Source organism: Rhododendron vialii, chromosome 4a (assembly GCF_030253575.1).
Source record: "Rhododendron vialii isolate Sample 1 chromosome 4a, ASM3025357v1".
Lineage (NCBI taxonomy): Eukaryota > Viridiplantae > Streptophyta > Magnoliopsida > Ericales > Ericaceae > Rhododendron > Rhododendron vialii.
This window is the reverse complement of record NC_080560.1, coordinates 8,277,964-8,291,535: the sequence shown is the minus strand read 5'-3', so window position 1 is coordinate 8,291,535 and position 13,572 is coordinate 8,277,964. Positions and strand designations below refer to the sequence as shown.

Sequence of the window (13,572 nt, the reverse complement as noted above, 5' to 3'; positions counted from 1 at the left end):
ACCTCCCTCCGTTTTAGGCCCATTAACACTTTTTGATGCCCTTGCATCCTCAAAATCATTAAGATACCAAATAACTCTTCGCGTAAAAAAATCACAGGAAAATGTCTAGTCTCTAATTCTTGACATTCTTGCCATGTTTGGATTAGACAATACCATTTAGAAACTATTTTAAGATCTTTAACGGCTATTAAAAGTGACTAAAGATTAATTAGAGCATCTCCAATCCTTACCCATTTTGTTACCCATATCCAAAATTTGAGTAAAAAAACCTAAAAATCCATCTCCAATGTCATACCCATTTTGAGTTTTACCCATTCCCTCACTCTAATTTGGGGAGACTCAAACTCATACCCATTTTTTTCAAACCCTCTTTTCATTGTTATTAATTACAATTGTGTCACTCATTAATTACAAGTGTGTCATTCAATAATAGATTTGAGTAAAACTATGGGTTTAGTATTGGAGATGCCTCACCCATATCTCTACCCAAATGTAGGTGAAAATTTTGATAAGGATCGGAGATGCTCTTAGAGGTCCAAGTTAAAAGGTGTAGATAGTTTAAGGTAGTCAAGGCAGGGTTTCGTAGTTGAAGGGGTATTTGAAAAAATGTCATAATTCAAGGTTAAAAGATGCAATATTTAAGCCCCAAATGAATAGGCCAGCAGTCCAATGTGCTCTTCGTCTCTTATCATGTCTTCAAGTGACGTTGTAATCTTTGCTGTATAATGTATATTATCTGGCCATTAATTAAAGGTATATTCTTTACTCACAGAGAGTAACTGAAATATTACATAGACTTGCATGCGCATTCAAAATTTTGATTTCTAATTAGCATCATTAACTTCGATTAGTTAATTTATGGTAATTAATTTTTGCACCACCTTATTGGTCAGAGATTCAATATTAATGATGACACAATTTAATGTCATAAATTACCAATTATGGCAATACACATATCTCAAGGAATTAATGTTTTCCATGTTGCATGTGGTATTGCAACAACACGTAATCTCTCCTACAATTAAACTTTTTTAATCGAACACAAAATATGTAATCTCGAGAAAATTTTAATTGAATTGCACATATAATTTAGTAAAGGGAAACTAAAATAGGGGTCCTGCAGCATAGACATATTTAAGTCCCCCTCCTGCAACATATTTGATTTAGGGTTGTGAGGAATTAGGTTATATAGTAAAATATGTTTTGTATACATAAGAGTATTGTTGTTTTTTTAAATTTCAGGATGAAAACATAATGATTTAAATCTACTAGGAGGAGAACTTAAGTATATGATGCAGGACCCCTATATAAGTTAAAAAGAAATTAAATAACCATTCTATTTGTGGAACTCATTTATGTCCCAATCCTAGTGAGTTTAAATAATTATGTCAAACAGTTTAAACAAAGAGGGACAATTTGTCTAAAAAAAAGAAAGCGAACAGGTTTTCCGTCAGCACCAATCGTTCTTCACCTCAGGCAGTTAGGCAACTGACTTGTGCAGATGGGTGTTGTTGTATAGACTCTGGTATAAAGATTGTTTTCTTATTTCTTTCCAACCAATTTTATTTTTTGCTATCACGATTAATTCTACTGCAGAAAGCTTAAATGTTGTTTGGTAGGTGATTTAAAAGTTGTTTGCTGTATATATATAGTCTTTGGTATAAATGATTGACCACGATGAAGAAAGTGATATTGCATAAATAATCCCGGTAATTAACCGCGAGCTGGTTGGCCTGCGAATCAAGGCTCAGAAATTGGAACTTAAGAGCTCAAAACCTCAGTCTTAGGTATTATCAACTCTTTCGGAGTCGTTACTAATTGAGTTTGAGTAAGACTCTTTTTAAGCCCAATAAAATGAAGAAAAAAAATGCCCAATTAGAGGTAATGAGATAGCCCAACCCACCATTCCATAAGCCCAAGTGCCCAATCTACTAAACCTCAAAATCATTTCCCCCAAACCACCGAATAACACCTCCCCAAAAATCGTTTCTCCCCCAAACCCACCCCAAAAACTTGACAATCTCGTATTTTGTGTTCATATGTAATTATTAGTAGAACTTTATACTGATTTGGCTTTCTCGTATTGTGATTGTTGTTATAAAAATTGTTAAATATTACTCCCTCCGTCCCCTTATTATAGTCCAGTATTCCATTTTGGGCTGTCCCTTAATAAGTGTCCATTTGGTAAAGTTAGTGGGTAAAAATTGGTACATTGTCTATTTTGTCCCTAAAAGTAGATTCCATTTTGAAAAGTTAGTGAGTAAAAAATGTAATGATGATGGGTAAGTAGGGAAAGTGGAGAAAAAAATTGATGTGAAAGGTATAATGATGATGTTTTTTTAATAAGTTGGAGTTACGAAGTAGGACATTTAAAAAGGGACGGAGGGAGTAAATTTTTAAGGGCACACTTTTTTTTATTAGGTCTTGGGCACTAAAAACCTTTGGACTAGCCCTGGTTGTTACATACAAATTAAGTTTTTGCTCTGATTTTGAATAGGCACCCACTAATTGATAATGAGATTAATCTCCGAATTAAATGAATTGAAGTAGCCTAAAGGCCCTAAACTGACATAAACGTATGATCAAAAAAAATTATGAAATAGTGTAATTTTGGCGGGGGCGTCTAGTCGTGCCAGTTTGGTAGTAACGTTGAAGACAAAGTCAGTCTTATGGCACTTTGGAAGTGGTCTACCTTTTTTTTGCAACTGGAGAGAGAGAGAAGGAAATTACATTTTACACAGTTTGTTTGACCCAAATGCGCATAAATCTCTAGTTGCCCCTAAATTCAGAGGTTTTTATATTTTTCGTGATAGAAAAACAGTCGCCTAGGCCTTGTAACTACAACCCTCTCTCACAAAGGTTGATGGGCACCCTTCTTTAGCCATCCCTGGCCCCTCATGACAATCTCGTGAGTCTCTTATCCATTCTCATTCAATCACGGCGGAGGCAAATCAAACGAGCGTGACGAAAATGCTACGTTTAGATCCGGATCACCCCACAATACTCCACTGAATCTATTTCCTGGAGTAGCCTCAACTGTGACACACTCCTCATAAATAAAACATGTGGTTATTGTTCCATGTCCACTTCACCAAACTCCTCGAGTTACACGTTTGTGAGACAAAATAACATAAAGTAATCTGATCACAAGATGAGTCGTGGTCAAGACCCTATACATAAGAGAAAGAGGAGTACACTCTTCAGTTCCTACTTCAGGGTCAACAAAGTCCAAGGGTTGTTAAACATCTCTAATTCAGACTTTACCTTTGCCTAAATTCATCCTGTGAAAATTATTTAGTTAGGCGTTTAATGTTGACAATGATTCATGACCCGAATAGATTGAAGGTCGTCTTTGCACAACAGCTTTTTGTTAAAGTCTTTTTCTTACCAACCAAATGAGAACAAACTTTAACATGGTGAAAGTCCATAATGACTTGAATTGATCTTTTAACGACCAACTCATCTCATTAAAAGGGTCCCATTTTTCCTAAAATAAAAGAACTATTTTGCTTTTTTAAAAATGTTTTAAATACATGCGAGTTTTTGAAATCAGACTTTAAAAATAAAAATAAAAATAGAATCTTTTAGTAATGAACTTCTTTGATAGTGTTATGTTCATAATGAACTTCTTCATAAAATTTAATGACGTAACACCGTCAGAGCTCTCATTACAAAAAGGACCATTTTCTTTGATAGTGTATAGCATAGATTTGCAAGAAAAACCAAATTGACTAACGAAAAAAACTACAATAAAAATAAAAAATAAAAAAACTACATTGGGTTTTCCCGAAAAAAATTGTATAAGAAGAAAATGACCTATCTCGATTTTTGTTTTTTTGTTTTTCGGACGATAACCCGTTTAGTTCGTGTAAAGAATAAGAGAAATCCAGCCTAAAAGCCCAGTAACAAAAACTAGTAGCGGCAATTCGAAATTATTTCTCGGGGTTTTGGTTTTAGAAGTGCTAGGTACCCCGAAAGAGTACTCAGAAATTATTCCGAATTTGAAATTCAATGGTCCAGATTCACTTAAAGTTAATTTGGACCATCAATTTTCAAATTCGTAGTAGTTTCTGAGTACTCTTTCGGGGTACATAGAATTTTTCTTTTGGTTTTGGACAGTGAAATCTTCGTACTGTGATGCCCACATTCCGCACCAAACGACTAGTAGTGCACTAAAAAGTGAGTAAACATCATGATGACGATGTGATTTAGTCGACGAGAACTACTCACCCACCACTCCTACACCAATAACATTTGCAATAAATCTGTAATTCGAAATTCCAAAGTAACAACAAAAAATCGGAGTCCACAAAAAACCCCTCGTTTTTCTCCTATGTAGTGGGTGTCTGTCCCTCTTTCTAAAGTTGGGTGAATCACATTTTAGAGAGAGAGAGGAAGAAGAGGAGAGAGAGAGAGAGAGAGAGAGATGGGTGGTGGTGCGAAGGAGGAGTTGGGTGTAGTGGAGAGCAGGGAGTGGTACTTATCTGCCTACGCACCGGACGGAGTTCCCACGTCCGATCACCTCCAGCTCCGCACATTGAGCTTGTCACTGGGGCCTGACTCGATCCCCGATCACCACGTGGCGGTACAGCTGCTGTGGATCTCCGTTGATCCGTATATACGGTCCAGAATGACCGGCCACGAGGACGGGCTGTACTTTTCCCAGTTTGACCTCAATCAGGTCCGCATATTACGACTCCACCACTGCCATTTCCCACAAAATCTCGGGAACAGCGTCACGTGATACCCTGCGGTGCCCCAACACCTCTATAACGTGACACGTTTTTGCGGAGTTCCACTATACGAAGTGGTTAAACTCCAGATACGTGTGGCGGTGAGACGTATTGGGAAACCGCCCTACGATTCCTTACTCTCATTTTCTTCGCCTTGGACTTTCCGATTTCAGAATCTAGCATTTTCAATTAACACACTCCTCTGGCAATGCAGGTGCTGACTGAATTTGGGATAGGAAGGGTAATTCGGTCGAAGAGCAGTAAATTCACCGAGGGTGATATTGTAATTAACCCATTTTCGCCGGTTGCCGAGTATTGTGTGGTGCCAACTGCTTTTCTCAGAAAGGTTGATTCAACTTCTGGGATCTCATTGCCGGATTATCTTAGTTCCCTTGGTAAAATTCTTAGTCACGGGAATTTACGATATTGCACATTCTGTGAATTACCTTTTTACCCTCTTTCGAGTTCCTTGACATGCATTATGGTCATTTAAAATGAATTCAGGGGTGCCTGGGTTTACTGCTTGGGTGGGGATAGAGGTTCTTGGGAACCCTAAGCCTGGATCAAATGTGTTCATATCAGCCGCTGCCGGAGGCGTTGGAATGTTCGCCGGACAATTGGCAAAGCTGAAAGGGTGTCGAGTCATCGGAAGCACCGGATCTGACGAAAAGGTATTTCGGGGTACAATTTTATTAGATGAAAGACTCTTCAAACTCATTTTCATCGCACATTGAATAGAGCGTACACTTTTTTCTAACAAGTGATGATTTTCCGTGCATTCAAAGTTGGTCCTACTTTGACACTAAAGCGATCCTGATGTTTAAATTGAATCGTGTTATTAGTGTCGTAGCTATGGTGTTTCCGGTCATTTTAGGGACACCGTAATTTTTGGCATAACTTTACCATTAGGAGCATAACTAGAATCAATTACAAGCATAACAGAACCCAAACAAAGCATAACTAAGGAATATTCAAAAAACCAATCAAGGCGTAACTAAACCCAACCAAGGCATAACAAATAAGTTATGCCTTGCTATGGTTTTGGTTATGCCTTGCTATGGTTCTGTTATGCTTGTAATGGGTTTTGGTTATACTCATAATGGTTTTGTTATGCCAAAAGTTACGGTGTCCCCAAAATGACCGGGGACACCGAAGTCATTCCCCGTATTATAACACTAGAATATTTCATTGTAATGGAGGTAGAATTTGGATGATGATATGGTATCCCCGGTCATTTTGGGGACACCATAATTTTTGGCATAACTTCACCATTATGAGCATAACTAAAACCCATTACAAATATAACAGAACCCAAACAAGGCATAACCAAGGAATATCCAAAAAACCAATCAAGGCATAACCAAACCCAACCAAGGCATAACAATCAAGTTATGCCTTGTTATGGTTCTGTTATGCTTATAATGGTTTTGGGTGTACTTATAATATATTTTGGTTATGCTCATAGTGATTTTGTTATGCCAAAAATTACGGTGTCCCCAAAATGACCGGGGACACCGAAGTCATTCCCGTAGAATTTTGTCTCTAGTGGCGGCTGATTTAAGGAAAGTATTTTCGTGTATATATGTTCTATATATATCGTGTAACTTTTGTAGTACAATAATATATTCCACACGATATTATTTGGTTTTTTGTTGACAATCGCAAAACCTGTGCGTGCTTATTTTTCGTTTATAAAAGAAATTGAGAAAATTTTACAATAAAATGTGAAATAACTTCAATTTCTAACTGGATTAAATCAACATTACTTAAATTTTCAGAAATTTCTATACTTGTTATACATTTATAATCATATAACACATTATTATTAGCTAAAAATTTAATTTGGGGGGGAGGCGTGTGCCCCACCGGCTCCCTACTTTTTTTTTTGGAGTCATTTGTTAAATCTAATCTAATCTACAGTATCCTAGGGGATTTGGAGAGAGAGATGGATACTTACGGAAAACGAACTCTGTCCATGTACATGAAAATATAAGAAAGACACTAATTGCACTCAATTCTACTTACTCCGACCTCTACTTAGCTCTGCCAATCTGTAAGCCCAATAGTTGGATGGCTCAGCAAACCAACCCTCTTCACCAACTCAGCCTCATGGGCTCATAGCCCATACTATCAATGGTAACGTGGGCCTGAAAACACCAAATACTCCATACTTATTTTTAGCCCTTAATTTTGAAAGACCACAAAGGGCCTCTGGGCCTGATGAAACATGACTATAGATCAAACACAATCCAGCGCATATGAATAAGTAAACATACAAAGGCCAATTTCTCACCTCACTAAAGAAAACAGAAATACCAGTTGGGCCTCTGGGCCTTTTGTTCGTGATTTTATTTTTTAGACTCTTCTTGTCGATACAATTGATAAATCCAAATCTTATAAGTGAATCAAACAAAAATTCAAAAATGATGAACAATTATTCCACCAAAAATTAAGGGAGAACTGGGCTCGTAACCTTACAAAAATGGGTTTTATGGAAAGTTTACTCATTTTGTGATCATTTTCGAACCCAATAAACAGAAGGACTAACGAATCTGACGCACATATCTTCTTCTTCTTCTTTTTGGTTTTCAAGATTCATTTTTAATTTCCTTTCTCTTTTCTTTTCAAACTTCTTGCATCAAAATACTACAGAATAAAGGAGGAAAAAAGGGGAGATTCAAAAGGTACATTTTCTTAACAAACTAATTCATTGAAGCACTATGCAGGTGAAGTTATTGAAGGAGGAATTCGGATACGATGACGCGTTCAATTATAACAAAGAGACAGATTTTGATGCTGCTTTAAGCAAGTAATTATTTGTTTTCTGTTTTCCATATATATACTTCATTTCTCCACATTCAACGTTAGTAGTTATGGTTAAATAAAGCAGCAGCTAGCATTCGTAATTTCTTATAACTCTTGCCTCTTGGATTATTTAATTTCTTGTTTAGCTTAAGCCGTCGAGTCAATGTCAGAAATAATTTTGAGAAATTTCATATGATTGTTAATAAAATCAGACTTTCAAAAATGTTGCAGGTACTTCCCTAATGGAATTGATATATACTTCGAGAATGTGGGAGGAAAGATGCTAGAGGCAGTGCTTAACCATGTCAACCAAGGTGCCCGTATTCCACTCTGTGGCATGATTTCTCAATACAACAAGGTACTCCCAAACCTATCAGGACCAAGTTGAAGAAATATATAAAGTCTAAGAACCAAAGTGAGAATCGAACGATATTTTTAATTAGGCACAAAAATTATTTTACTCTGTGGGCCTGTTGTTGTTTGACGAGATTAATAGTGATGGTTAATCCTATCAGACCTGAGAGCAGCGGTATATTGCCAAAGATTAGGTCTGTCTCCAATCTTCCCCCGCCCATACCCGCAATCATTGGAGACTACATGGGTTCTGTTGTTGTTGTTGTGGTTAATCCCATCAGACCAATAGTTATAGATTTATAGTACTACAACTCGGGGCATGGTATTGCATATCTTTATACCGCATGAGATTATATATCCGATGATGCATATTTAATCCAGATATCGTAAGAATTTTAACCAGATACGTATATAGGCATGGACGGAGAGAGAAGGGGTGAGTAACCTGCTGAACATGGTGGGCAAAGAAGTGAAGATGCAAGGGTTTTTGGTGGGTTCATACTTGGACAGATTTGGGGATTTCATGAAGGAAATGGAGGCCTACTTGAAAGAAGGAAAGGTTCGTTCCAAACACAAGGTTTACAGTGGGATTGAGAGCTTCTTGGAGAGTTTTTCTTCCCTCTTCTCTAGCTCCAACAGTGGGAAAGTTGTCATTCAAGTTATTTAGTAGTTGTATGCCATTTGCTGAAATTCATCCACTCTTATATTAGTGGATATTGAGATGATTATGAGATAATTCTGTCTTCGGGTGTGTTTTGATCTTGGTTGTTCTGTACGTTGACAAAGATTTATATTAAATGATCTACTGATTAATTAGTTATTGGATTAATACTGCTTGCAGTTTCTTTGTTCCAACCTGTTAATTTAAGCTATTCATCTCCACTCTTGTTAGAAGTACTCGCTTTCTCCTTAATTATTGTCTGCACCTCGACTAATATCAGAGCATTGCAGTCAATGGGCTTATTTACCTTTTTATTTCGATCCTTGAAAGAATTTGTGCAATTTTTTTTGAAAAAGCAATGAAGGAATTTGTGCAATTTTTTTGAAAAAGCAAAAAGATTTTATTAATCTTTAAATATGATTACAAAGATTAAACGGATCTCGAGCACACCAGCAAACGCCACTCAAGAACCAACACCAAAAGATGGCAAGAGGCCATCCGCATCAACACCCTAAAAACATGGAAACCACCTAAACCACCACAACCAAAACCCCACAAAAGCCGAAAGAAACACCAAAGCCTGAACAACAGAAACACCAACTAAAATAAAAACCTAAACCTGCACCCGAACACAAGAGCAAAACTCACCACCGACACCCACACCTGAAGCCCAAAAGAAACAAGCCAAAAGGGAAAAGACCTAAACCCAGCAAAAAACCAAACACGGAAAACCACGGATAAAAATTCCAAAGAAAGGGAGGTATCGTCCTCATGGTCGACATCATCCTCCAAATCAAACTCATTCTCCAAATCATCAAACCCATCAATTCTTTCTGCTAGATCGGCCTCGTGCATTTCAACAAGAGTCTTTAGCATAAAATTTCTCCCCACTTTAAAATGATTGCCCAACCTAGCACCAACATCCATCATCTCTCGAGCTTCCTTAAAAAGGTGAGAATTTCGGTTCCTGATGTCACCAGAAGATAAAGAGGAAGCTGTAACAACCAGGATTTTTGCCCTATTTTTTTTCGAATAAAGAAATTATTATTTTTAATCAAATAGTCTATAGTAATTGATTAATTATTTAAAAGTGTAATTAGATTAAACTACAACCTAGATTAATTTTTGGTGATTAAAATTAGTTTAGCTTATACATTATTAATTAGCTTGTAACTATATATAAGTGTGTCTATATATCTGTAAAATAGATATTAGTAACCATCTCACAATATATGGGATTTGGATACGCATCCCTCACCTATCTCTCCCTCTATCTCTATCTTTTCACTTATCCACTCCCTTTCAAACTCTTTCTAAACTATCTCTCTCTCTCCTCTCGCATTCCACCACTTTCATATTTATCCTCAAAACCCCACTCCTCTCTCACAATACAACACTCCTAGTCCACTGCAAAAACGGAAACAAGAAAAGAGGGATCACACCATTTCGTTTTTCGTCCATATCACGTACCTCTGTTCATGGCCTTTTTCTTCCTTGTTGATGTCATTTTTAGGCTTGAGTTTCTTCAGGAATGTTGTAGAGCGGGTCGAGAGCTTCGATTTAAACCCAAGAATCGCCCAAAACGGTCAAGAATTGATAGAGTTATCGCCATTCAAAGTTTGGTAAAATTCTCGGATTCTGATTCCAGGCAGATTCAGCGACCCTTCTAAACTTTCATTTTTCTCCTACTTAGATTGGTTTTCGGGCTTAGACTTCTTCAAGAAAGTTTTAGAGCGTTTCAAGATCTTCGCGTTAGACACAAAAATCATCCAAAACGGCAGATCTTTGGTCAAGTTAGTCCAGCCCTAAGTTGCTGCTAGAATACCGATCTTTCGCCGCCAAACGAAACCCACCGTACTCCACCAAATCGTTTTGTCCGGATTAAAGGTAGTATAATCGCTACTCTATTTCCTCCTAAGTATATTAATGTACTAAGATACTAGTTTTTATGGTAAGAATCGCAAAGAATCGAAATTGGAATCGAATGAACGAAACCCAAGTTTTCCGAAAACTAACTGTTCACTGTTCATAGGCGTGGTTACTATTCACAATTTTGATACTGTTCATACGCGTTGGCTTTTTAAAAAATGACACCTAAATTACAGCTTTTCCCTTTGTCTATTTAAGGTACTTCGATAACATATTAAAATTAGCCCCTGAAATTTATTAAGATTATGTTTCAACCCTAATTGTTAATAATATATTTTGGACAGTAATATCCTAGATTAGTCAATGTACTCATTTTTAATCAAATGAGTTATGAAAGCTACTAAATTACTATTTTACCTAGTTTGGAAAACCAAGTAAATAAGATTTGCCAATGTATAAAATTGCACCTTTAGATTTTTATACTGTAAGTTAGATTTTTATACTGTAAGTTACTGTAATGGATTCAAATTATGTGGCTCAATAATTATACTTGAGACCTAAAAGGGTACCCTAGTACATTATCAAAGCTAAGCCTACGAAATTGCTAATGGCACATTTGAAATTAATAAAAACTATAACTAATTTACTTGTTCAACAAACCTTAAGGGCATTGACCCAATCATAAAACTCTATGTGTTTTACTTACTCGCACCATAACAATTGTCATGCTTGGTTTTATATTGAAATGTATTTTGTTTATTGATAATGCTATTATGGATTTCTTATTGTTGTACTTGCTAGATTGGATTTGGATTCCTGGGTGGTTTCGAGTAGTGAACTCATAGACGTGGATAAGTAAATGATAAAATGGTAAAGTTGATTGAGGATGTTGGGTGTCGGTAAAGGATCCTGGTACGGTAAAATACCTTTAGTTGAGTTGGGGAACGGTAAAGGAACCCGAGTACAGTAAAGTACTCAGAGTGTGTGGAGGACGGTAAAGGACTCCGGGTACATGATTTGGGATACGGTAAAGGATCCTAAATACGGTACAGTACCTAATGTGTGTGTGGAAGATGGTAAAAGACTCCGGATACAGTATTTTGGAAAACGGTAAAGGATCCCTGGATACGGTACAATACCCAGTGTATAGATTAAGGGTATGGTAAAGTACCTAGTGTGTAAAGTTGGGAGACGGTAAAGGATTTTGGCAATAAGATATTGCGACCCCTAATGCTGAGTTGTCATGGTGAGCTGTTCTTTTATTATGGTTGTTGGCGAATCCAGACTGAGTACATAATTTGGTAGTATTCGCTTAAAACCCTGGTATAGGAAAAATAAATGGAGAGTTATTCCATGGGACGGTCAAAGTTGGTGGATGTGGGAGGAAAGAATCTCGTGGAGAGAATCCTAATATTTCATGTAAGTTAATGGATAGTAAAGAAAAAGACGATGTGCTATTATTTTATACCATCTGTATATTATCAATTGTTATATTGTTGAATTGCTAATTGTAGAGTAAGGGTTGGTAGGGTTAGAATTATTCTACTGAGTGAATTATCACTCACGGATACGTTTATATCTTGGTAAATCGATTGCTTTGGTGATCAATTTGCCAGAGGATGCAGGATATCAAGAGACCAAAGAACAGGATCCTCTACAAGTTAATCAGTACTAAGGTGAGGACCTCCCAGCTGAAGAAGGGGAGTTTGTCGAGTTTTGGATATGCCCTTAGAAGCTCTGTTAATTTGAAATACTGTTATTTGAATTTTCAAAGATGTTATCACATTAGTTAAATTTTGTTTTATTTTTGGGATTGTAAGACAATTAAGAAATTTTGACGTTAGTATTTGAGATTTTCGCTGCTAAACTCTGTTTAATAAAATTTCATTTCTTAAATCGGTCTTATGAATTATTAAATCCATTAAAACGGATTTAATTAACGTGTCTGAAAATCAAGGCGTTACAGAAGCAAGGATCATCTTATTTCTACGACTAACTTTGTCGGTCTTAATCCCAAACTCCGCAAGAAATTTCTTCTTCTTAATCTTCCTTTTCGATCTTCTCAACCTCCTTTCCAGTTTACTCTTCCCCATAAAAGTTAAACTTTTCCTTGAAAGAGTTTCTTTAAAATCTAGACCGTCCAAATACATCCGGACGGTCAGAATTACGCACACAACCAACACAACAATTGTGCAAGTAGCATTTTTGTTCCAATTTATGAATAGCTTTAGCGGCTGATCTCTCGTCAAAAAAGAGCTACATACTCCCCTGCTCTGCTGATCACCCACACGGCTTCCAGTAAAAGAAAACTTGTGCAATTTTAGGTCATTGCATTAATGGGATATATTTTATTGGGATAAGGATCACTATCTCCCTTCCTACGTATTTTATATGTTCACATTCTCTTATTTTCATGATCAATTATTTATGGGCGTCACCTTTTGTCGATGCTATCAACTTTAGAATTCGTGAATTAATGAACAAGGTGACTGGCAAAAGACATGTGACGTCGTCGTATAGTTGTGTCTTTCAATAGGATTGAAAAATATTAGACATTATTTGTGCAAGTTGATTGTGGATGGATCATACGTACGTACCATATGTTCAATGATTGGAAGTGGCTTATCCGATTTGCTTGACGGATCGGATGGTTCAATTGAGACTCACGGATTTCCAACGACCTACATAATTTGATTATTCCCTAAAAAAACATAATTTGATTATCGCTCGGGTACTCCGCTTCTTCTAATTAAGGATGTTCTTAGAGTTGTAAAATGCGAACTTTTGATCTCAGCCGTTAGATTGTGTTTTCAATGATTCAGATCCGCGAACGATTTCTTTTTTTGATCAGCGAAAAATTTATTAATCACTGAATTCGAAAATTACAAAGATTAAAAGGACAAAGGCACAAGAAAATTAAAATTACTTAATCTCCATAGGTACCCGAGACCCAAGTGCTGGTCAAATACCAACAAAACCCTAAATACCCTCAAATCCGAAATGCCACGGACGATTTCTTACCGGTAAGGAAATCGTCCGCGGATCCGAACCATTGAAAACACAATCCAACAACTGAGATCAAAAGTCTGCAGGTTACATATATGCGTGCACCCTTAGTAGAAAGGGGCTGATCGCTCGGGTATATACTTT

The 13,572-nt window shown here is 36.8% G+C and overlaps 1 protein-coding gene across 2 annotated transcripts in view; it reads left to right on the top strand.

The window, feature by feature from the left end:
• LOC131323047 (2-alkenal reductase (NADP(+)-dependent)-like) overlaps positions 1 to 8,721 on the top strand; it is a 43,162-nt gene extending 34,441 nt beyond the window's left edge. For both annotated transcript variants that reach the window (XM_058354663.1, XM_058354664.1), the window contains exons 2-7: positions 4,413 to 4,681; positions 4,948 to 5,128; positions 5,238 to 5,404; positions 7,460 to 7,542; positions 7,770 to 7,896; positions 8,308 to 8,721. In XM_058354663.1, coding sequence (XP_058210646.1) covers positions 4,427 to 4,681; positions 4,948 to 5,128; positions 5,238 to 5,404; positions 7,460 to 7,542; positions 7,770 to 7,896; positions 8,308 to 8,559 — 1,065 coding nt within the window. In that variant the 5' untranslated portion in view covers positions 4,413 to 4,426 and the 3' untranslated portion in view covers positions 8,560 to 8,721. The remainder of the gene's footprint in view (positions 1 to 4,412; positions 4,682 to 4,947; positions 5,129 to 5,237; positions 5,405 to 7,459; positions 7,543 to 7,769; positions 7,897 to 8,307) is intronic.
• Positions 8,722 to 13,572: the final 4,851 nt, after the last annotated feature.